Here is a 23,624-nt window from a genome sequence, read left to right on the forward strand (position 1 = left end):
GCATTGTTTTTTTTTAAATTTCAGATATTTATGGTATTTTGAAGTCCTGACTTTAAATGTGGGGGGAAATACAACAGTTTCCCGGTGAAAATACGAGAATTTACATGTACAGTACAGTTCTTATGGGCATGCAGTACCATTTCTGACCATTTGGTGGAGTATCGAGTTTCTCTCGTAAGGAAAACGAGCAAGCATGACATCCGGCGCGGGCTTTGGCCTCGTCCAATCAGCATTGACTTCTGAAGTGCCGGGCCAAATAACATACTTTGATGCATGATTCGTTCGTGGACGTATTTATAGGTTATTTAACAATAATTCACAGTGAAGTTTGTTTCAAACAACAGGTAAGTGCGCTTGTATTCCAATTGTTACACACATTAAACGCCTCTTGAGGTTGACTTCATTCTTGTCCATGTGAGTTAGCATTAGCATGCTAGCCAGCCCATTGATTGTCATGCAGAGCTAACGGCTTCCCGAATAGTCTATCCACAGTCGGAGGCTAACTTTGAGAGTTTAGTATAAACATCACTGTTTTAATGGTTAGGCTTTAAATACGCCCTTTGTGCGTCGTGTTGTCACATATATATATATATATATATAAAATAGTCGGGGCAGATGTTAGCATTATGCTAACGACAATCTCAAGTAGAGTACCACCAATGTGCACAGCAGCTGTCAGAGGATGCTACAGTATGTGTACAAGCTTCTACTCCGTTGGGAGTTCAAGGCTGAACTTTCCTGTTGTATCTTCTGCATTCTGTAGTAACTGCAGGATGTAATCCAACAGTGGAATGTGCTGTTTGTATTATTTCTGCCCCACAGAGGCATGGATGCAGAAGGCTTTGGGGATCTGCTTCAGCAAGCCGAGCAGCTGGCTGCAGAGACGGAGGCCGTGTCAGAGCTGCCACACGTTGAGAGGAACCTTCAGGAGATCCAACAGGCTGGAGAGAGGCTCCGCTCCCGCACGCTCACTCGTACCTCGCAGGATGCTGCCGACGTAAAAGCGTGAGTAATATACATATATATGTATAGATATACAGTAGATAACTCATTGTGGTTCTTCATGATTCTCAGAGATCAGACCACACTTTGGTGCCCTCTAGTGGAAATTTTCTTAGAGCAGTTCTCCTGTCTCTCGCTCAGGTCCATCCTCCTCGGATCCAGAGGTTTGGACATCTTCCACATCTCTCAGAGGCTAGAGACTTTAAGTGCAGCTACTACGTTTGAGCCCCTGGAGCCAGTTAAAGACACTGACATACAGGTGAGGCGCACAACAGTACACTTTTTCTAAAGTGACGGAATTGTATCATTATTTTCAGGAACTGTATCACACAGAATGATAATACAGAGCTGTGATTCCCAAAGTTAAGTCCCGTTTTTATTGGGTCCCCAAACGATAGTGTTGAAAGATCATTCATGAGCATTTGTCAAAGCTATGACAAATCAATGAATGACAAAAAAAAAAAAAACACAGCACATCCATTTTTATACTGTAAAACATGAAATATGCATTAACAGTTTAAAACACAATTTAAGTTATGTTTTACACATCAACTCATTCAATCCCAGCCATTTTTTTAAAAAAGGTCCCTCTCGGTACCGGACATTTTTCATGATTTGAAGTGATTTTTCAAGGCAAACTCAGTATTATGTTCTACGACTGTATAAACATGGCACCTACCCAAAAAAAAAATATTAGACTCTCATATGTCATCAGAAAAAAATGTTTGTTTCTACCTCTTTCCAGTCTTTATTAATCAGCAGTAGAACATAGTGTAAGTTTCAGGAAAAAGTCAGTTCCCGACTAAAAATAGCAAAGCAGCTTTTTGTGAATGGATACATTTCAAGCATAACTTTCACTTTGATAAAAACATTTTTTTGCTTTACTGACAGCTCGAGTAAAAACAAAACAAACCAAATCAACACAAATGATGCGTCACATTTACAATAACAAGACAGGAAGTGACGGCGGGGGATTCAGAGTTGAGTTTTAGCTTGGTGTGGGCATGAGATTACATTGTGCATTGTACATTGTTAGACCCCTGTTGTTTCGACAGGCAAGTCTGGTGCTTGTGTGTCTCACCCAGCATTACAGTTACATTGGTACGAAATGATAATGATGCACTAATACGTACATAAGGGAGCAATTAGTTTTACATAATGATTTAGTGTTGCTTTTATTAGTAGTTGTTAAATATTTGGCAGGATTCAGCATTTTTTCGGAGCAACTTTTCTCTATTTCTCCCCAGTCGGCATCGCTGTTCATTTACCCCACGTTTGATGTCTGTGCCGTTCCTTAGTTCTTTTCACTCGCTCATCAAATTTCACTCTTCTCCTTTTAATGACTTCCCATTCCGTCTTTCTGGCCACTTGGTGAGCCGGATGTAAGTTAGCCCGTGTGCTTGTGACCAGCTGATTGACTGGTAGTGCACTTAGCTTTTGGCAGCGCCGTGGCACACACACACACACACACACACACACACACTCACAAAATCTAATTGACTAGAATCATTTCCTCTTTGTGCGGAGGAAAACCACAACTCCACTTTAGCAACCAGATTCCGGGAAGGTGGTGAGAAAAGTTGGCATTGTAAGACAATATTCCAAGCTGTGAATCCCACCCGTTGATACATTTTCTATATTTCTGTTCAGAATTGCGGCAGCTGGAGCTTATCCCAGTAGACTCTGGCTGCATGGATGTCTGTAAATCATTTTCAGATTTTTTTTTATGACTCATGCGCTAATGCAAGTTAGGAATGCAGCATTTCGGGGGTATGCAGTATGCACCATAATTTAGTTACCTACTATAATTTAGAACCTACCACGAGAAAGATTAGACTCTCACTTGTCATCAGAAAAACATTTTGTCTCTACCTTTTTCCTTATCAGTTCTAGAACATAGGTATGTTTCAGGAAAATTTGAGTTCCCGACTAAAAACAAAAAAAAACAGCTTTTTGAAAAAAGAAAACTGTCACTTTGAAACAAATATTTTATGTTTATTTTTGCATTTTCTTTATCAGTTTCAAGTTCAGTCGATAAATGAATAAATATAATCAGTTTTTCAAATTGGGGGGGAGGCGGGAAAACACAAACAGGGGCTTGTTTTACATCAAAATGACAACGTATTTTCAAATAATACATTTTTTTTTAATTTAGAATGTGTGTGCATGCGTTAAAATTTCTGTAAAATGAATAAACCTTCTGCACGCTACACTCCTCCACGCTCTCTCACTTGTTACTTTCTGTCTTGTTGCACTTCTGCCACCTTGTGGCCGTTTTCAGTATTTAAGAAATTGCCCTGAGGTGTTAATCATCAGTGGAGAGTTGCCTCATCGCTTCTTTTTGCCTTTTTTTTTTTATAAACAAAACTGTATAAAAGACGTATAAAAACATGTTTTGTGGTTAAATACTGCCTTTTTGAATTCATATTTAAGTAACTTGTATACATATTCTTGGCCTAAATTAGTGCTTCTCAAGTAGTGGTGTGCCGGTTCCTCGGTTGGGGTGGGGGGTCGTGAAAGGTGTACATTTATTAAATATAAATATTATCAGTTTGTCAAGAGTGTTTTAAATGCGGGGGGGGCATGACAGAAAATAACTGAGAACCATCGGCTTAAATTAAGCAACCACGGACCAGTTTCTGCCCCGGAGCCCATGCTTGCTGGCCATAATTCATCACCAAAAGCAGAATCAAACAGATTTTGCTTTGTTCTCCGTGCGGTCAAATCGTGCATCGGTGGCAGACAAAGGATGGAATCAGACGCCGGGGGGGGGGGAAAGCGATAGAAAACACAAAATATGGCGCAGCCAATAAATGGATGGAATAGTGAAACATAAGGCGTGGAATGCTGACAGCGTTGCCGATGGGGCGAGGTGTTTTTTTTTTTTTTGGGAGGGGGGTGAAATGGCGCCTGACTGCAATACGTTGCGTCTCCGTGTCCTCGTCTCACTTTTCTCGACTCCATCTTTGCCTCTCTCTCGCTACGCTCTGTTTGCTGACTCTCCTTTTTTTTTTTTTTTTTTTTTCCCCTGAATCTTCTTTCCTATATGATTTCTACTTTTATTTTCATCCTCTGCTCCTGCCACCCACTCAGCCCCCCCCGGCTCTTCACATACACTCTGCATACATGCTCCTGCTGTGTATGTGTGTATGGCGGCTCGGTTATGAATGAACGTGCATGTGCGGCCACATCGTGCCGGCTTGCAGCTAGCTAGCACGCCATATGCTTCAGTGTGAATGAGTGTGACGACAAGTGGGGTGAAGAGTAACATGTTTGCTTTGTGTGCAACCCCCCCCCCCACTCAACAACCCTTCCCCAAGCATGTGCCTCCTAAAGCCCTTCATTAACTAAACATGACCCTTAAGAGCACGATTAGCCTCATTTCAAGACAGGATGTCGGAAGCCATCAGCTGAGGGGGGGGGGGGATCCATTACTGTAATTGCATTGAGAAAAGGGAGGAAGGATAGAGGATGGGAAGAAAGGATGCATACATGGATAAAAAAGGAAGAAAAATGAGTAGGACGGAGGGGAGGTAGGAGGCGGAGGACCGTCAGTGATGCTTGGAGGAAGTGAGCGAGAGTCTGAGCCAGAGAGAGCGAGAGAGGATATGTGGCTGAGGGAGGGGGCGGGGGATGAACGGAACCTATATGAATCCATAGTTCATTCCCGTGCATCCCCCCCCGTGTCTGCCTGCACAGTTGGTATGGCCCTGTGACAATAAAAGCACCTCCAGTGAGTCTGGATGTGGCACTTCCACTGGCTTCTCCAGGCTTCATGGTCAATGCCCTGCATTCAGATGCAGAAAGAGCTGCAGGCGCAGCGCCGCGCCGGTCCGACAGGGCACGGGGAACACGCCCCATTATGGCGGCCGCCGACGCCAACGCCGCCTGGCACGCAACGACACAGAAGACGAATGGTGCGATGCAGGGCTTCAAAAACCCAAACACCTGAGCACAGACAAAGAATTGAAGAATTGAAAAAAAAAAAAAAAACAGCATCCTCACCTGTCCTCTGGTCTGTTTGGCAAGGCAGCCACTGAGCATGAGTGAGTATTGGCCACACACATGACTCCACGCACACACACTCCCAGACAGGTATCTGCTTTGTCTTTCACACAGCTCACCTGTCTCACTTTGTTGCTCATTTATTGATTCATTTAAGTGTCAAAATATTAAAAATTCATTGCACGAGTGGGTTTAAATGTATAATTTGCTAAAGGAAGTGTGGGTTATTGTGCTGTGACACACACATACTGTATATAGGGCAGTGGGCAGCTCTTTGTGTCATGGCAGCTAAGGACAAAAACCTCATACATATACTATAAAACGTTAAGAGGCCCTCCCTTTATTTGCACTGCTCCCATGCTGTGCACATACTGTATATCGAAATATCCTTGCAAGTAATAATGTGATATATTATCATACATTACCGTTGTAGTGAAAGCATGTTGCTGATGCATGTTAACATACATGTCAGTCAGAATACACGCATCGCCTCCAGTCATGCCCCGCGGTGCAGCCACGTCCTATAAATTGTTGAAATATTCACAATTCCTGAACATGTCTTTGCAGAGAAATTGAATGACAAAGACACAAAGTTTCATCTGCAATTTTTAATTCATGACCTGAACCTGTGCGCTTTGGCTTTTATCATTTTTCTGTGTTTTTGCAGAAGCTTCTTGGCTTTTATGGTTTCTCTGTGGTTAGCAGGTCTGTGAGGTTGCACAATGCAAGGGTGGGGCATCCAGAAAAAATATACTCGCAATTAACATGCCAGGTTCTTTTATGTTATTTGTTTTTCTCTGCGTTCTGATTTATACTGCTTTATTCGGTAATTTGAGCCTGAACAATTTTTTTTTGCTCTGATTTCAGACTTTCTTGAAACAACTTCCCATTTTAGCAAACGGGAAGTATTAACTGTTAGTGTCTTTTAGTGTCATTTCTTGTGTATTTTTGGCATCCTGTCCATCCAATCAAAGCAAAATAAGCCTTTCCTTTTTAAGCACAGAGATGAAGCACCCCCCCCCCCCGCTAAAGGATATATCGTCAATGTACATTTGGCACACAATATGTCGTCTCGGCAGAGTAGAAATCGAGCTGGCAACAAAACAACCACACTGGAAAAATCATTGCTTCTTATTGTATTTCATTTGAGACAAATGCGGCAGAGAGGCGACGTTGTCACGGCCCCCTACCCACGCCGCAAGTCCTTCCAATATAGTGTAGCTATTATTTTCACTCCCAGAATATTACAGGAAATGCTTGCTTTTTGCAGGGTGGAGCAATTGATATACCCATAAAGTGTCATTTTCTAACACTGCTAGCTTGACATTAGCAATAAGACTTCATAAAAGTCATCAGCTTCTAAACCTTTTTCTTATAAATATAATTAGCATAAATTAAAAAAATGTAATGATGGTATTGTCCGGTCCGCGATGTAGCCTTTAGCCTAGCATGCTAGGGGAAGTGTTTCTCTACAAAACTATAATTCCAGTAACGACTTATGATCATGTACAGTGGAACTGTTTTTTTCCATAACGTAGACAATTTCATTCGTTTGTTCATTTTCTACCGCTTTTTCCTCACGAGGGTCGCGTGGGTTGCTGGAGCCTATCCCGGCTGTCTTCAGGCGAGAGGCGGGGTACACCCTGGACCAGGGGTGGGCAAACTACGGCCCGGGGGCCACATCCGGCCCGCCAAGTGTTTGAATACGGCCCGCCCAATCTTTTCCAAAGTATTATTATTATTAGATTATTCTAATTATTATTAGAACTATTATGATTATTATTATTATATTAATGGTAATTATTATGTTAATTATTATACATAATTTTACATAATAATAATTATTATTTTAATTTTGTTGTAATTATTATAATATTTTATTATTTTTTTAAATATTTAAATATAATATAAAATAATAAATAATAATAGCAGATTGCATGACAATTTTTACAGATACAATAATACCAGGTGGACTGTTACGTGTAAAATATATAGTCTGCCCCCCCCGTAAATCAATGCGGCCCACGAGTCAAAAAGTTTGCCCACCCCTGCCCTGGTGGCCAGCCAATCACAGGGCACATATAGACAAACAACCATTCACACTCACATTCATACCTATGGACAATTTGGAGTCGCCAATTAACCTAGCATGTTTTTTTTTTGGGAATGTGGGAGGAAACCGGAGTACCCGGGGAGAACATGCAAACTCCACACAGAGATGCCCGAGGGTGGAATCGAACCCTGGTCTCCTAGCTGTGAGGTCTGCGCGCTAACCACTAGACCGCCGTGCCGCCCACAATTTATGCCAAAAATTCAAAAGTATACTATGTAATAAACATAACACTAATGTAAGATGATGAGGCGTTCAAGGACCTCCGAACAAAGTGGGATCTCTCAACACTTAAACGAAAGAACGTTCTCAGTAAAAAACATGTTTTTTTTTTTTTACCAGTGGTACATCTCACCTGTCACGTTTGGTGTATTTAGCAATTAGAACCATGTGATGCACGTTCTTCCTGCGCATGTGTGGGTTTTTCCGGGTACTCCGGTTTCCTCTGATGTTCCAAAAAAAATGTCACCTCAAAATCGTCCGCCAGGGTGTGGATAGTTCACGTGATGCGTTTCCTGCATCAACCATCAACCTAAAGTAGCCAGATCACTCTTTTTTTGTATATTTAACTTAACTATTACCTTCAAAAATCAACAAATCCAGCCCCGCCATTTTGGATCAAATAACACATCACCAGTAGGTGACGCTTAATTATTGCGAAACAAATTGTTAAAATGGAAGAACAACATTTCCAGATAATTAAGAACCTCTTTTATTTGCCGTTCACATTCAAGTCTCCCTCGGAGGTTGTGGTGTCCTTTCCAGCGTTAGCCGGGATGCTGCATCATCATTTAGCCCGCCATCATTCGTGGCTTTCATTCCTCCGGTGTGTGTTGGTCTTTCAGGATATTGTGTAGAGGGGGTTCAGAGATGAATGCAACGGGTGGCGTAGAAGAAGAAATGAGACTAATGGAAGAAAAATCAACCATCAGGTGGCTTTTATACGCCACACAAGAGACGTGATGAGGGAGGAAACGGTGTTTTTTTTTCTCCAAAAGAGGAGCATAATCGCTTTCTGGCTTGAATAGCCGATATATCCTTACTGCCAACGTAGACAATCGTTTCTGCCCGAGACAGACGAGCAAATGGCACCAAAAATGGCCTAATTATGAAATGAATATGCTGTTATCTGACAGCGGCAACGTAAGGCGAAGGGGGGGTAAAAAGGCAATTGAGGACAGGAGCAGCTTATGCCCGTGTAATCCAAATTCACCATGTCTTGCTGCAGATGTATTGATCTCAGCGGTGGCAAAACTCCGTGTCTGTGCCAGAATTGGCACGGACTGGATTGTGTTGGCCAATGATATCATTTAATTAGGAATGAAACCTTTTTAACAAAGAAGACATGCAAGTGTCGTAACAGTGAGCTGGGTGCTTTTTATCATATTAAATAATTATTATTATTAATTAATGTCTTCCAAGGAGTGACTTAAACATCTTGAAATAGCATTATTTATAGCTTCCTGTTGACATAAACGTGAATCACTCCCTTAAATGCCAGTAATCGGTAATCAGTAAGACATAAGATCACTTTCAAATGTGTCATCAGCCTGATGGAGTCATTCTGTTCTGCGTGATGATTGGTTGAAATAATTTCACTACATTTCTCGGACCGTGTATGCGGCGTCATAACGTCTCGTTATCGATTTTGACATGTAAAGCCCATTTCTGACTGATATTTTTAATCAGTGTTAACTGTGATGTCATCATTTCATTTGCATTATTGGCCGTGACTTGCACTTTTTTTAAGGGTGTTCAAAGTACGACCTGGGGGCCATTTCCGACCCACTGTGTTTGTGTATTGGCCTGCGCAATGTTCTAAAAATATAATTTAACTAGAAAATAATTTTAGAAAAACAATGAAAAGGGAAAATAAAATCTTCAGTACTATAATGAGAACAAGTGATCATGTTTATGATAATAAAAAAATATATTTTTTGGAAAATTAGATTGCGGAAAAAGTTAGAATGTTACAAAAATCAAGTCAAAATATTATAGGAATAAAGTCATAAATAATTACAAAAGGAAAATGTACCAGAAGTGACTTCAAACTATTGAAAATAGGGGGGAAATGGCTGTAATTTATGAGAATAAAGTCAAAATATTAAGACAAAAAGGTTGCAATTTTGCAAAAAATAAACTTGTAAATTTTTTTTACCTTGTACAAAAATAAAGTCAAAATACTATCAGAAGAAAATGTACAAAAATTAAAGAAAAAAATAAAATATAAAATAAACAACTAATAAAAAACCAAACAATTATATCAATCATAAAACTGAGAGGCAGGTTTTCTTGAATAAAGTGGGATAATAAAAATCTACATAAAAAAATTATATGAATTGTAACTATATATTATTTTTCAAAGTAAAATAATGGCCCATATTTCCAAAAGGGATATGCATTTTTTCATAAAAGTGTTTTTTTCTTTTTAAATCAATGCTTATATCCTTTAACAAAGTAGTGTTTAACAGTGCCTCCGCTGGCTGAAGCCAGCTACTGCACTCCCTATTGCCTCAGTTACTTAAAAACCAATCAATTCCACAGCATCCACCGAAATCACATGATCGTTTATTATGCGTATCGTTCATCGGGAGGTGTTTTGTGTTTTCAGGGTTTCTGTGCGTGCGCGTGTAATGGAGCACAGCCAGCGTTTCACATACGCGTCGACTTGAGGCGGAAAAGGCGCGCGTGGCCTATAGCTGCCTGCCATTTTGATGATTCCTCAAGATGGCCGCCCCATATGCTCGTCTGCGGTCGCCGACTTTTCTTCACAGCTTTGCGAGCGCCGCCTCGTCGTCATCTGCATCCTGCGTGGGTTACATAAGTGCCACTTAGTCTTCTGATTGCTAAGTTTGCCTTTAAAGCACACGTACGGCAGTGTTGGATGTGAACGCTTGCGGCTTTCATGGAGGGAACGACGGCGTTTACTTTACCGAGATGTCAAAATGGAGCCTGACTTGTGTCTCATTGCAAAATGAACGCCATGTAACGTGTCCGCACTTTTCACATATGCTGAGCTAAGGTGTCTTTCTCCATATCTCTCTTCCTCTGCACGTCCCCCTCCTGTGTCTGCATAGGGCTTCTTGAAGAACGAGAGGGACAACGCCCTGCTGTCCGCCATCGAGGAATCTCGCCGCAGGGTCAGTGCCTGTCCTCGAGTGTCTGATTGCAACAAAAAGCTTTGTGATGGGTTGCAAACCAAAGCGCCAATCCTGTTCAAGTTAGTCATGAACAAAATAGAAATATCAATTTTAAATTCTTATTTAGTATAGATCCGGGGTCTCAAACTCAATTTACTTGGGGGGGGCCACTGGAGCTTGGGTCTTTCCCAAAAAAAAAAAACGCATTTATTAAAAACAAAAAAAATTTAAAAACTTCGTTTTGGTTCCAATTTTCTATAAGAAAAACTCTGATAAAACATTCCACTGTTCTCAAATATCTTACTTTTTATTTTTCTACACAAAATAAGATGAAAAATAAATAAATCAAGAATAAAGAAAATCAATCAATCAGTAATAAATAAATAAATATAATAATAATAAAACGGCAAATAATAAAAAATTAAGAAACCACATATATTTGGTGGGTAGACAAATATTTTTTTTCATATTAAAATGAACAAAGCATTATTAGAGCCCTGTAGACATGACAAAACACGACTATAGTCACATTTATACTTTTTATTTACAACATATTGCGCAACTGCAAGGTCCTGAGACACATGCTAACTCGCAAACTAGACAGCTAGCGACCTAAACAATAGCCTTCAAGTTATTTCCTTTCAACTTAAATAGCCCAAAACTTACCACTTCCACACGGATAGGGAGGATAACTATTATCAGTTATTTAACCTTTAACATGAACATGAATCAAACGTAATAATTTTATCTGGGTACATGATACCATACAGCATCCATATCAAACATTAAACTTTCATATCAAGGCGGGGGCCTCAAACTGGTGTCCTGTGCGCCACATTTGGCCCGCGGGCCACGTGTTTGAGACCCCTGGTATAGATGTTCCATATTGGCTTTCTCGTCGATATCCGATATGCCGATTATTGTTCAGCAATTCCAAACTATCCCAATTTTTTTTTTTTTTTTTTATGTGATTCGGTCCTGTCTTGTTTGAATTGCTATAACTTTTTAATTGCTACGAAAACCCCGACGCGTTCTGACCCAAGCGACGCATTAAAACCCACACACCCTTTTCCTAACGTCTGTTGGCTGTGATCTAAACGTCCTCCCGGTGCGAATCCTCGGGGAGCGGTTCTGAAATGGCTTCCCTGATGAGCAGATCTAATAGGCCCTGCCTTTAATTAGTTGCCGTTCCCATTATCTCCTTGCTCCCTCTGTGAGACGAGGAAAGACTTATGTGAGGGGTTTGGAACAGCAAATGCTCTAAAGACTTGAATGAAAGCTTCTTCTACATGTCCCTGTAGATATCTATTTCAAGGAAATCTGCCTTTTTTATGTTGTTCAGATTATTTGTGACCAGTGTGTGTTTATTTCAAGATAAATTCAACGTATTAGCACAATATAAGTCAACAAAAAGTGTCTCTTATGTAAGCGCTGCAGGCACGGGCACTAAATGATGTCAAATTTCATGTTTTACGCTAACATATTACTACAGAGAAGCTGTAAAATGCATAAAGCATTAGAGCTTAGAGAGCCGGGCGGTAACCAATTTAACTCTGTAAATGGGGGCTCCAGTCCCGATTGGTATCTCCCTGGGCTGCAGATGGGAAGGATTCAATTATCTAATGTTCCCATTATCTCACGTGGAGTCTCTGCGGAGGGTTAAAATAGACAAGTCCTGATGGGGTTTACAAGCTCCACTTGAACCCAAAGGTGTGTGTGTGTGTGTGTACTGTAGATCTTGCTCTTTGCATCCTTTACACCAGGGGGGTGTCCGTCCGGAAACATTGACGGATGCCCGATGTGCACTAAAGATGCTAAAACCGAACCCAGTGAAGTCAATATATGCTAAGCTAAATAATATATGGTCACATCTTGGTTTTTGTACACCAGGAACTCTGTGATTTCCGGTGTAAGAGCGGCTACTTTTGAACCCTGCGGTGTATGCAGCTAAAACTACATTTCCCACGATGCTTAGAGTCGAAGGTGCTATCGCATTTTGAAGTCTTATTCAGCGATCTGTGATAACTTATGTAAGTTTGATCAAGACTAGAATACTCGCACCGCCAACCGTCTGCGGAGAAGGCTGGACTATCGTGTGACGAAAAGAGTAGCTTGAGACAAAAAGAGCTACGACGAAAGGGAGGCTGACAAGGAGTGTGATGAAGGAATTATAACACTGATATCACATTTTGAAGTCTGATTCAACAATCTGTGATAACTTATGTAAGTTTGATCAAGACTAGAATACTCGCACCGCCAACCGTCTGCGGAGAAGGCTGGACTATCGTGTGACAAAAAGAGTAGCTTGAGACAAAAAGAGCTATGACAAAAGGGAGGCTGACAAGGAGCGTGATGAAGGAATTATAAGACTGATAACACATTTGGAAGTCTTATTCAACAATCTGTGATAACTTATGTAAGTTTGATCAAGACTAGAATACTCGCACCGCCAACCGTCTGCGGAGAAGGCTGGACTATCGTGTGACGAAAAGAGTAGCTTGAGACAAAAAGAGCTACGACGAAAGGGAGGCTGACAAGGAGTGTGATGAAGGAATTATAACACTGATATCGCATTTTGAAGTCTTATTCAGCGATCTGTGATAACTTATGTAAGTTTGATCAAGACTAGAATACTCTCACCGCCAACCGTCTGCGGAGAAGGCTGGACTATCGTGTGACGAAAAGAGTAGCTTGAGACAAAAAGAGCTACGACGAAAGGGAGGCTGACAAGGAGCGTGATGAAGGAATTCTAAGACTTTTCAATTAGAGGCCGATGAATGACTTTTAAGGTAGACTACTTAAGGTAGTACAGTGTCTTGCATGTGTATTTGTGACTGTGTTGTATGTTTCAGACATTCCTATTGGCCGAAGAGTACCATCGTGAGTCCATGCTGGTCCAATGGGAGCAGGTGAAGCAGAGAGTGTTGCACACGCTTCTTGGCGCAGGAGAGGACGCCCTCGACTTCAGTCAAGACGTGGAGGTACAAGCCTTCAGAGATATGGAGAAGCAAATACCGCTGCAGGTTGAATTCCTTCATGCCTGTTGTGTCCGTGAAGCAGTTTATTTGAGGTGTTTCCCAAAATAGAATGACACATCCACCCCTGTTTTTTAGTAATGATGACAAAAGGAGGAACGTCTATTTTTGGTGACTGAAAATACACCCTTTTTGGATTGGCTCACGACTTCAGAAAAACTCACTTTTTGCTCTCAATATGTCACATCATATGTGACCAAATTTAGTAAACGCCTTTCTTAGCACACAAATGATGTCAACTCTGTATTGACTGTAAATTATTATATAGTCGTGGTGTCTGGTATTTTCACAAAGCACCCACTTTTTCCACAAACAATATAGAGACAGATCCCAGCCCGATGACGGTTATGTGCTGATGATAATTTTATACAAGCTGTACACTGACTACCCTGAAGTATATCCAATTGTTACAAACACCAGAAAATGGCGAAAAAGACGCCCTGGCCCACACCCTCATGCTCGCTCGATGTTGACATTCCCTTTAAATTTTGATCAACATTTGCAATAATATATAATAATAATAAGATTCCGCTTGTTTTAGATTCAATATATCTTTATTCGTCCCTCAGTGGGCGACATTTACACAATATTACAATACAATTATTCACACAATTTAAGCCCTAAATAGGCCTTAAGAGTCTGAATCAAAGTCACCGTGTAGCCAGTTACTGCACACAGATATAGCTATGGTGCATTCAAGGACTTCTGAACAATGCGCAAAACATTTTCACATGTATTCTGTACATTGTACTTCATATCATTACATATTTGTGTTGTAGGAGATGCGTTCACGGTGGCAAAAAACATCCGGTTTTCAAAATTATTATTATTTTTTTAAACCAAAAATCTGTTTTTGATCTTGTTTTTGATTGTAGCCCAGCTTTGTGAGTGAAATAACAGCACCGGGAAGGAGTGCCTTGGACAGCGTGGAGGTGGCGTACGGACGGCAGGTGAGTTGTCATATTTTTGTAAATGTCAGAAGCATTTTCATTCATTATCGTGTGACGAAACGTGAAGCCGTTCAAGTCAGAGTAATAAAAAAAAAAAGCACAAAAAATTGACAAACAAATAATTTGATTTTCGGACTATTTTTGGAAGCTTTATATATTTTTGGAAGTTTTAATATTTGTCATCTGTACCTCTTTGTAACTATGGAAACTATGTTTTTTGTTTTTAACTATAATATTGTGTACACAACACAATCATACTTAAATCAGAATTCACACACAGTACATTTTAAATGAGGTCACAACAAGACAAAGAGAATGGATCAAACATATTGATTGATTGATAGGGGGCGGTAGGAGAGGATTATGGGTAAATTGAGGCTCTGTGCCTTCATTGTTCATTCTGAGAGGTCGCTGCGGACACCGCTATGTGTCGACACATCGCATGCAGCATCATTTGTCTTGTTTTTGTCATTTTTTTTGATGACCTAATTAATGTTTTTATTCTGTTTTTCTTGTTTTTTATCGTGAATCATTTCACTCGATGGTCATAATGAGTGAATTTTTTTTTTCTTTTCAGATCTACATTTTCAACGAGAAGATCGTGAATGGTCACATTCAGCCCAATCTGGGAGATTTATGTGCTTCTGTAGCAGAAAGCTTGGATGATAAGGTTACCAGCAAGTCGTCATTCCGATAGAGAGAGAATTCCGTTCTTCCCGCATGCAAATGTCGCTCATTGTTGTGTTTTGTCTAGAACGTGTCAGACATGTGGTTAATGGTGAAACAGATGACTGATGTTTTGCTGGTTCCGGCCAAAGATACGCTGAAGAGTCGTACTTCAGTCGAGATGCAAATGGCTTTTGTGCGTCAGGCGCTCGGCTGCCTGGAGTCCAGGTAAATGTCCAGAAGAAGTTCTCCAACTGACTCGGACTGAGGTGTAATATTGGTTTGTGTGTCTCCTCTTACAGTTATAAAAATTACACCATGGTGACCGTGTTTGGGAACCTTCATCAAGCCCAACTAGGAGGGGTGCCGGGAACGTACCAGCTTGTCCGCAGCTTCCTCAATATTAAACTACCGGGTCCTCTTCCTGGCATGCAGGTAGTTTGGGTGTACATATTAACAATAACAATGATTTTATCATCTTTATTGCACAAAATTTGACATATTTTCATCCCTAAATATGAGAATAAACAATCTTTGAATGAGGTCTTCCGTGTAAAGTTTTTTCCCTTCATGTCTGCTTATGCAAAACAGGACGGCGAAATAGAGGGCCATCCGGTTTGGGCTGTGATCTACTACTGTCTGCGTTGCGGAGACCTAACCGCCGCGATGCACGTCATCAACCGGGTGCAGCACCAGCTTGGCGAGTTCAAGACCTGGTTTCAGGAGTACACAAACAGCCCCGACAGACGGTGAGAAACGTCCACGGCTCTTTGTTGGGATTCGTTCCGTCATTGAACGCTCTTCCCCTTCCAATGTTAGCCTTTCTCCCACTTCGGAGAACAAGCTTCGTCTCCACTATCGTAGAGTGCTGAGGAACAGCGCAGACCCTTACAAGAGAGCCGTCTACTGTCTCATCGGGAAATGTGACATCAGCGATAACCACGGAGAAGTGGCAGACAAGACGGAGGACTATCTTTGGCTGAAGGTAACGTGTATGGACGCTAATAGGAATATTTCGTACCAGGGGTCTCACAAGATTGGGACAATACATTCATTCATCACGCAATACGATACATTGCTATATGTATTATACAGTGGCGTAATTAGGCCGATTTAGTCCCCATAAATCAAGGGTCTCAAACTCAATTTACCTGGGGGCCACTGGAGATAGGGTCTGGGCAAGACTGGGCCGCATCAGGTTTTCCAAAAAAATTTTTTTAATTAAAAACAGAAAAATATAAAAAAATTTTCAGTGCTTTGGTTCCAATTTTCTACAATAAAAGCTCTGATAAAAAATTCCACTGTTCTCAAATATCTTAATTTTTATTTTTCTGCACAAAATAAGATGAAAAATAAATACATCAAGAATAAAGAAAATCAATCAGTAATAAATAAATATAATAATAATAAAACGGCAAATAATAAAAACTTAAGAAAGCACATATAGTTGGTGGGTAGACAAATTATTTTTTTCACATTAAAATTACCAAAGCATTATTAGAGCCCTGTAGACATGACAAAACACGACTATAGTCACATTTATACTTTTTTTTATTTACAACATATTGCGCAACTGCAGCGTCTTGAGACACATGCTAACTCGCAAACTAGAGCGCTAGCGACCTAAACGGTAGCCTTCAAGTTATTTCCTTTCAACTTAAATAGCCAAAAACTTACCACTTCCACACAGATAGGGAGGATAACTATTAACAGTTATTTAACCTTTAACATGAACATTAATAATTTTTTCCGGGTACATGATACCATACAGCATCCATATCAAACTTAAACTTTCATATCAAGGCGGGGGCCTCAAAGTAGTGTCCTGCGGGCCACATATGGCCCGCGGGTCGCGTGTTTGAGACCCCTGCCATAAATAGATATTTTTATTGTTTTTTTTTTTTTTTGTGACGCCCCTGGAATTGTCTGTTTTACACGCCTCCCACCTTGGCGCATTTTTATTTTTATGTTATTTTAATTGCGGTTCCATATTTGTTTCCCCCGGCAGCTGAATCAGGTGTGTTTCGACGACGATGGCAGCAGCTCCCCTCAGGACAGGTTAACCTTGCCACAGCTCCAAAAGCAACTGCTGGAGGACTACGGTATGTACAGGAACAACCGTCAGTCCGTTACAGAATGACCCACGAGTGGTTAAAAGTTATTAAATAAGCAAATCCTCATATTTTGCTCCCCTTGCTGTCGGCACAAAATGATCCTGCTGCATTCCGATAAGACCGCCGGTTGCACCCAATGGTCTTCAACCTCTCCGCTCGGCAGGAAACCGCAGCCTCGAACCTCATTCCGTTTTCCCTCGGCTCCCTCCGTTGCCTGGCACCGTGTTCCCTCTTGTCCTCCATCTTGCTTCACAGCGGGACCTCCTCTTGGTTTCTGCCTCGCATGGCCTTTCTCCTTCATCCCTTCTTTTTTTCCCTCTCTCACACTCGTTCTGTTGTCTTCCCTCCTTTTATTTCTCCTTTTTTTTTTTACACCCCCCCACTTTTACATTTGCTCTTTCTCCGACATCCATTTATCTCTCCTCCCTCATCCTTTTTTTCCTCTCGACATCGCTCTCTCTCCTCCCGTCTCTCATACGCTCCGTGCTTTTTGAACTAAAGCGCTGCCAGTCTGAGATAAGGCTATAAAATGGCTGACATAGTCCACCCTGTTCTATTCCGCAAACTGGAAGGCAGCAAGGGGATTAAGCGTCGTAATTAAAAAGTAAACTTGATGACTAAGTACCTGGACATGTTTTCAAAAGTCTTGGACTTTACATGCTAGTCGCCGCGGTGGAAATGTCAAACGGATGGAGATCGCGCTGGTATTTTTTAGGATTATTTTCTTTAATCGTGCTCATGCACAGATTGATGCAAAGCAGATAGTGGTTTTCTGTGCTCATTGCAACTGATGTGCTATTTACTTTACTCTGATGCGTTCAGAATAGAAGCCACCAACTGAAAAAAACGACAAAAAAACCCTTATGTTTTTTGTCAAAAATTGACGCCCTAAAATTTTGTCATTTTATGCCATTTTTGGGTGCTCCTGGGGCCCCTGTTGAGTGTGTGTGTGTGTGAGGGTTCCCCTGTTTTTTTAGCAGAAAAGTGCATTAGAAGCAAGTTGAAAAAAAACTGAAAAAGCGACATATAACCCCTTCCGTTTTTTTTTTTTTTTTTTTTTTTTCAAAAATTTACGCCCTAAAATTTTGGCATTTTATGGCATTTTTGGGTGCTCCTGGGGCCCCTGTTGAGTGTGTGTGTGAGGTTCCCCCTGTATTTTGAGCAGAAAAGTGCATTAGAAACAAGTTGAAAAAAAAAATGAAAAAAACGACATAGCTTACGTTTTTTGTCAAAAATTGACGACCTAATATTTTGGCATTTTATGCCATTTTTGGGTGCTCCTGGAGCCCCTGTTGAGTGTGTGTGAGGTTCCCCCTGTTTTTTTTTTTTTTTAGCAGAAAGTGCATTAGAAGCAAGTTGAAAAAAAAACTGAAAAAAACGACATACGTTTTTTGTCAAAAATTTACGCCCTAAAATTTTGGCATTTTATGCCATTTTTGGGTGCTCCTGAGGCCCCTGTTGAGTGTGTGAGGTTTCCCCTGTTTTTTTTTTTTTAGCAGAAAGTGCATTAGAAGCAAGTTGAAAAAAAATGAAAAAAACGACATATTTCCGTTTTTTTGTCAAAAATTGATGCCCTAAAATTTAGCCATTTTATGCCATTTTTGGGTGCTCCTGGGGCCCCTGTTGAGTGTGTGAGGTTTCCCCTGTTTTGTTTTTTAAACCAAAAAGTGCATTTGAAGAAAGTTGTAAAAAACTGAAAAAAACAACATCCCCTTACGTTTTTTGTCAAAAATTGACGCCCTATAATTTTTGGCATTTTATGCCATTTTTGGGTGCTCCTGGAGCCCCTGTTGAGTGTGTGTGAGGTTCCCCCTGTTTTTTTTTTTTTTTTTTTTAGCAGAAAGTGCATTAGAAGCAAGTTGAAAAAAAATGAAAAAAACGACATATTTACGTTTTTTTTGTCAAAAATTGATGCCCTAAAATTTAGCCATTTTATGCCATTTTTGGGTGCTCCTGGGGCCCCTGTTGAGTGTGTGTGTGTGTGAGGTTTCCCCTGTTTTTTGAGCAAAAAAGTGCATTAGAAGCAAGTTGAAAAAAACAGAAAAAAAACACATCCTAACCCCTTACGTTTTTTTTGTCAAAAATTGACGCCCTAAAATTTTTTTGAGCAGAAAAGTGCATAAAAAAAAAGAATAGAAGCCACCAGTTATATTGTGTGTTTTTTTTTTTTTTTTTTTCCCCACCAGGAGAATCCCACTTCTCGGCGAGCCAGCAGCCCTTCCTGTACTTCCAGGTGTTATTCCTCACAGCTCAGTTTGAGGCGGCTGTGGCATTCCTGTTCCGTGTGGAGCGACTACGCAGTCATGCCGTACACGTAGCGCTCGTCTTGTACGAGTTGCGACTGTTGCTCAAGTCGTCCGGACAAAGCGCTCAGCTGCGTGAGTTGTTTTAAAAAAAAAAAAAAAAAAAAAAAAAAATTACCAAAGGAGACAATTTTGGTTTCAAACTGGTGTCGCCGTACAGTGAGCCAAGAACCCGGTGACCCTCCCACCGTACGGCGCCTCAACTTCATCCGCCTGCTCATGCTTTACACGCGCAAGTTTGAGTCCACCGATCCACGAGAAGCCCTGCAGTACTTTTACTTTTTACGGTAATTATCATCACTCACTCCTGTTTAAGACGATATGCAGTATAGCGTTCTAATGTACATACATTATGTGTAATATTGCAGTAATGAGAAGGACAGCCAGGGGGAGAACATGTTCATGCGATGCGTCAGCGAACTCGTTATTGAAAGTCGAGAGGTGAGTTCCGTATCTTCACTCCTGATTTTAAAGGCTACGTCACTTTTCATTATTCCTTCCTAGCGTATGTAAACCAAAGCAAAACAAGCATTTAAGTTTAGAATAAAAACATTGCAGGCTAATGAGTTAGCTCGCTAACATGCTACACTCTCTCGTGTCCCTGTAGTGATCGTGTAACGTACGCATTAGCAAAGAATCATCTAAGTGGAATAGTGACTATAGGGGTGTTATTTATGTCTCACAGACTCTAATAATGATATACAAAGTCATAAACAGGTTTTCTGTGCTCTAACTACAAAAATGTATTTTTAAAGCCTATCCCAGCTGTCTTGAGAAGCGTGGCACACCCCGAACTAGTCGCCAGCCAATCACACGGCACATATAGTCAAACAACCATTCACACTCACATTCATACCTATGGCTAATTAACCTAGCATGTTTTTTTTTGGAATGTGGGAGGAAACCGGAGTACCCGGGGAAAAAAAACCCACGCATGCACAGGGGAGAACATGCAAACTCCACACAGAGATGACCGAGGGTGGAATCGAACCCTGGTGTCCTAGCTGTGACGTCCGCGCTAACCACACGTAACCCACTGATGAAATGTTCTTCAATGATTGGACGGGAATGTTTTATTTTTGTCCTGAACAGTTCGACATGCTGCTGGGAAGACTGGAGAAAGACGGGAGCAGGAAGGTAAGAAGAAGAAGAAGTAGTAGATGCTGTCGTCCTGAAGCTAACCCGAGTCGTAAATGTTCCTCCAGCCTGGAGTCATCGATAAGTTCGCAGGAGACACCAGAGCTATCATTAGCAAAGTGGCCTTGGAGGCCGAGAACAAGGGTTTGTTCGAGGAAGCGGTCCGACTGTACGAGCTGGCCAAGGTGAGCGCACCTTCACCGTCAACGCGCTTCCTCCAGGTTGCAACTCATCCTTTTTTTTTCCTTCTGAAGAACCCAGACAAGGTCTTGGAGCTCATGAACAAGCTGTTGAGTCCCGTCATTGCCCACATCAGCGCTCCTCAGTCCAATAAGGAGAGGCTAAAAAACACCGCCATCGCCATCGCCGAGAGGTCAGGACAAGAACAAAAAGCCGACACTTGAACCAATCAAGCACCTCAAAGAACTTCTTCTCCACTTGTAGGTATCGATCTCAAGGAATAGCAGGAGACAAGTTTGTGGACAGCACTTTTTATCTTCTCTTGGACCTCATGACCTTCTTTGACGAGTACCACGCAGGTCATGTGGATAAAGCGTACGATGTGAGTGCTTCTGGAGCAACCGGAACCCAAGTCAGGTCCTTCTTATTAAAAAGTGCCACCCATAGGGGTTAAAAGAGGCAATTGGGCAGGTAACGCCCCATACAGGATATACAGTAGGGACGCTCTGGTGATTGGCCACCCATCGGTAGCGGTGTTTTTTTGTCATTGTTAAATTCTTTAAATTCGTTAAATTCTTGGAAATTCCAGACTTTGTTCTCATAATATTTTGACTTTTTTATTGTACATTTACAACATTTTAATTGTAAATTTATGACAGTTTTTTTCTCGTAAATTTATGACTTTTTTTTCTTGTGAATTTCCGACATTATTGCAAAAGTAAATTTTTTTCTGCAATTTTTTTTTTTTTTAAACTGAAGTGTACAACTTTTTACTCATAACCTTTTTTTTTTACTGTGAATTTCCGACATTATTGCATTTTTAAGTAATTTTTTCTCTGTAAATTAACTTTTTTTTATCTGAAGTGTGCAACTTTTTACTCATAAATTCACAAAAACTTTTTCTCGCACATTTATGACTTTTTTTTTTCCTGTGTATTTCCGACATTATCGCAAAAGTAATTTTTTTTCTCTGCAAATTTACATTTTTTTATCTGAAGTGTGCAACTTTTTACTCATAAGTTCACAAAAACTTTTTCTCGCACATTTATGACTTTTTTTCCCCAGTGAATTTGCGACATTATCGCAAAAGTAATTTTTTTCTCTGCAATTTTACAGTTTTTTTTTTATCGGAAGTGTGCAACTTTTTACTCATAAATTCACAAAAAATGTTTATTGCACATTTATGACTTTTTTTCCCCGTGAATTTCTGACTTTATTGCAAAACTAAATTTTTTTTCTGTAAATTAACGGCTTTTTTTATCTGATGTGTACAACTTTTTATAAATTCGCGACAACTTTTTCTTGCAAATTTATGACTTTTTTTTTACTGTGAATTTCCGCCATTATCGCAAAAGTAATTTTTTCTCTGAAAATTTACTTTTTTTAATCTGAAGTGTACAACTTTTTACTCATAAATTCACAAAAACTTTTTCTCGCACATTTATGACTTTTTTTTCCTGTGTATTTCCGACATTATCGCAAAAGTAATTTTTTTCTTTGCAAATTTACTGTTTTTTTTTTTATCTGAAGTGTGCAACTTTTTACTCATAAATTCACAAAAAAATTTTCTCGCACATTTATGACTTTTTTTCCTGTGAATTTCCGACATTATCGCAAAAGTAATTTTTTTTTCTGCAAATTTACATTTTTTTTTATCTGAAGTGTGCAACTTTTTACTCATAAATTCACAAAAAAAATTTTTTGCACATTTCTGACTTTTTTTCCCCCGTGAATTTTTGACATTATCGCAAAACTAATTTTTTTTTTCTGCAAATTTGCGGCTTTTTTATCTGATGTGTACTTATTTACTTATGTATTTTTTATAAATTTGCGACAACTTTTTCTTGAAAAATTTTTTTCGCATAGATTTCCTACATTATTATTGCAAATGTATATTTTTTTCTGCAAATTTAGGGCTTTTTTTATTGGAAATGTACTACATTTTACTAATTAATTTACAGCACTTATTTCTCTTTTTTTCACCGTAAATTTACAACTTTATTATCGCAATTTTTTTTTTCCCGCAAATTGACGACTTTATTAATAAAATAAATTTTATTTATTAATTTATTTATAATATTGTGACTTCTTGTAAATTTACAAGCTTTTTTCTGACTTTGTGATTTTATGACTTTGTACATATCATAAATTTACTTTTTTTTTTTTGTTGGCAGGTGATGGAGCGTCTTAAACTTCTGCCCCTCAGCCAGGAAAGCGTGGAGGAAAGAGTGGCGGCCTTCAGGAACTTCAGCGACGAGGTGAGAGGAGCAAAAAAAAAAAAAAAAATCCACATGGTTCGAGTCCTCTTTCTTCATCCCCTCGCCCTCCCGTTCAGGTGCGTCACAACTTGTCCGAGGTGTTACTCGCTTCTATGAACATCCTCTTCACTCAATACAAGCGCCTGAAGGGGGCGCCGGCAGGCACTCAGGGACGCACGCAGAGGACTTTAGACGACAGAGACACGGTGAGGACACGCTCATGACGCCATTTTATGGGACGTCCTTTACGGTTGTAAACATGCAAGGAAGTGGCAAACACTTTTCAAACACGCAATCGCCTCTCTCCTCGCGTAAAGCATCTTTGATGTCTTGTCATCACAGCAGCTACGCAGCCAAGCCCGAGCCCTGATCACCTTCGCCGGCATGATTCCTTACAACATGGCCGGAGACACCAACGCCAGACTGGTGCAGATGGAATTACTGATGAACTGAGGCGTCGCCGCATCGGTACGTCGATAGGCGGGAACCGGCGGGGGACATTTTGGTGACGCAACCCTCATCTTTCATCATCTTCGTTTCATAAGGCAAACATTTATTATTTGGATTTTGTTTTATTTTCACGCTCATTGTGATGTTTCATATTTGTATCAGTTATTTGGAATAAAAAAAATATTACTTTTCTTTCTTTTTTCTTTGTTTTTTATGTATTTTTATGTATTTTATTTGTTTTTTTTCCCCTCATTTGAATGGGGTCACTTTTCTA

General features: G+C 40.2%; 1 protein-coding gene across 3 annotated transcripts; it reads left to right on the forward strand.

The window, feature by feature from the left end:
- The first annotated feature begins 201 nt into the window (after window positions 1-201).
- nup93 (nucleoporin 93) lies at window positions 202-23,540 on the forward strand. 3 transcript variants are annotated; one of them, XM_058088152.2, is made up of 22 exons: window positions 202-344; window positions 823-1,005; window positions 1,144-1,261; window positions 10,195-10,257; window positions 13,110-13,238; window positions 14,168-14,242; window positions 14,820-14,912; window positions 14,997-15,136; window positions 15,211-15,343; window positions 15,500-15,657; window positions 15,728-15,893; window positions 16,917-17,010; window positions 19,209-19,400; window positions 19,486-19,612; window positions 19,694-19,766; window positions 20,418-20,462; window positions 20,531-20,647; window positions 20,717-20,835; window positions 20,907-21,024; window positions 22,817-22,900; window positions 22,978-23,106; window positions 23,243-23,540. In XM_058088152.2, exons 2-22 carry the CDS (start codon window positions 827-829, stop codon window positions 23,351-23,353), a joined length of 2,463 nt encoding a protein of 820 aa, XP_057944135.2. In that variant the 5' UTR covers window positions 202-344; window positions 823-826; the 3' UTR covers window positions 23,354-23,540. The 3 variants fall into 3 exon arrangements, with proteins under 3 accessions (XP_057944135.2, XP_057944136.2, XP_078647274.1); XM_058088153.2 differs by having other exon boundaries at window positions 23,246-23,540; XM_078791148.1 differs by lacking the exons at window positions 202-344; window positions 823-1,005; window positions 1,144-1,261 and adding an exon at window positions 4,375-5,048.
- Window positions 23,541-23,624: the final 84 nt, after the last annotated feature.

This window comes from Doryrhamphus excisus, linkage group LG6, assembly GCF_037039965.1.
Source record: "Doryrhamphus excisus strain RoL-2023G ecotype Guam linkage group LG6, RoL_Dexc_Guam_v1.1, whole genome shotgun sequence".
Lineage (NCBI taxonomy): Eukaryota > Metazoa > Chordata > Actinopteri > Syngnathiformes > Syngnathidae > Doryrhamphus > Doryrhamphus excisus.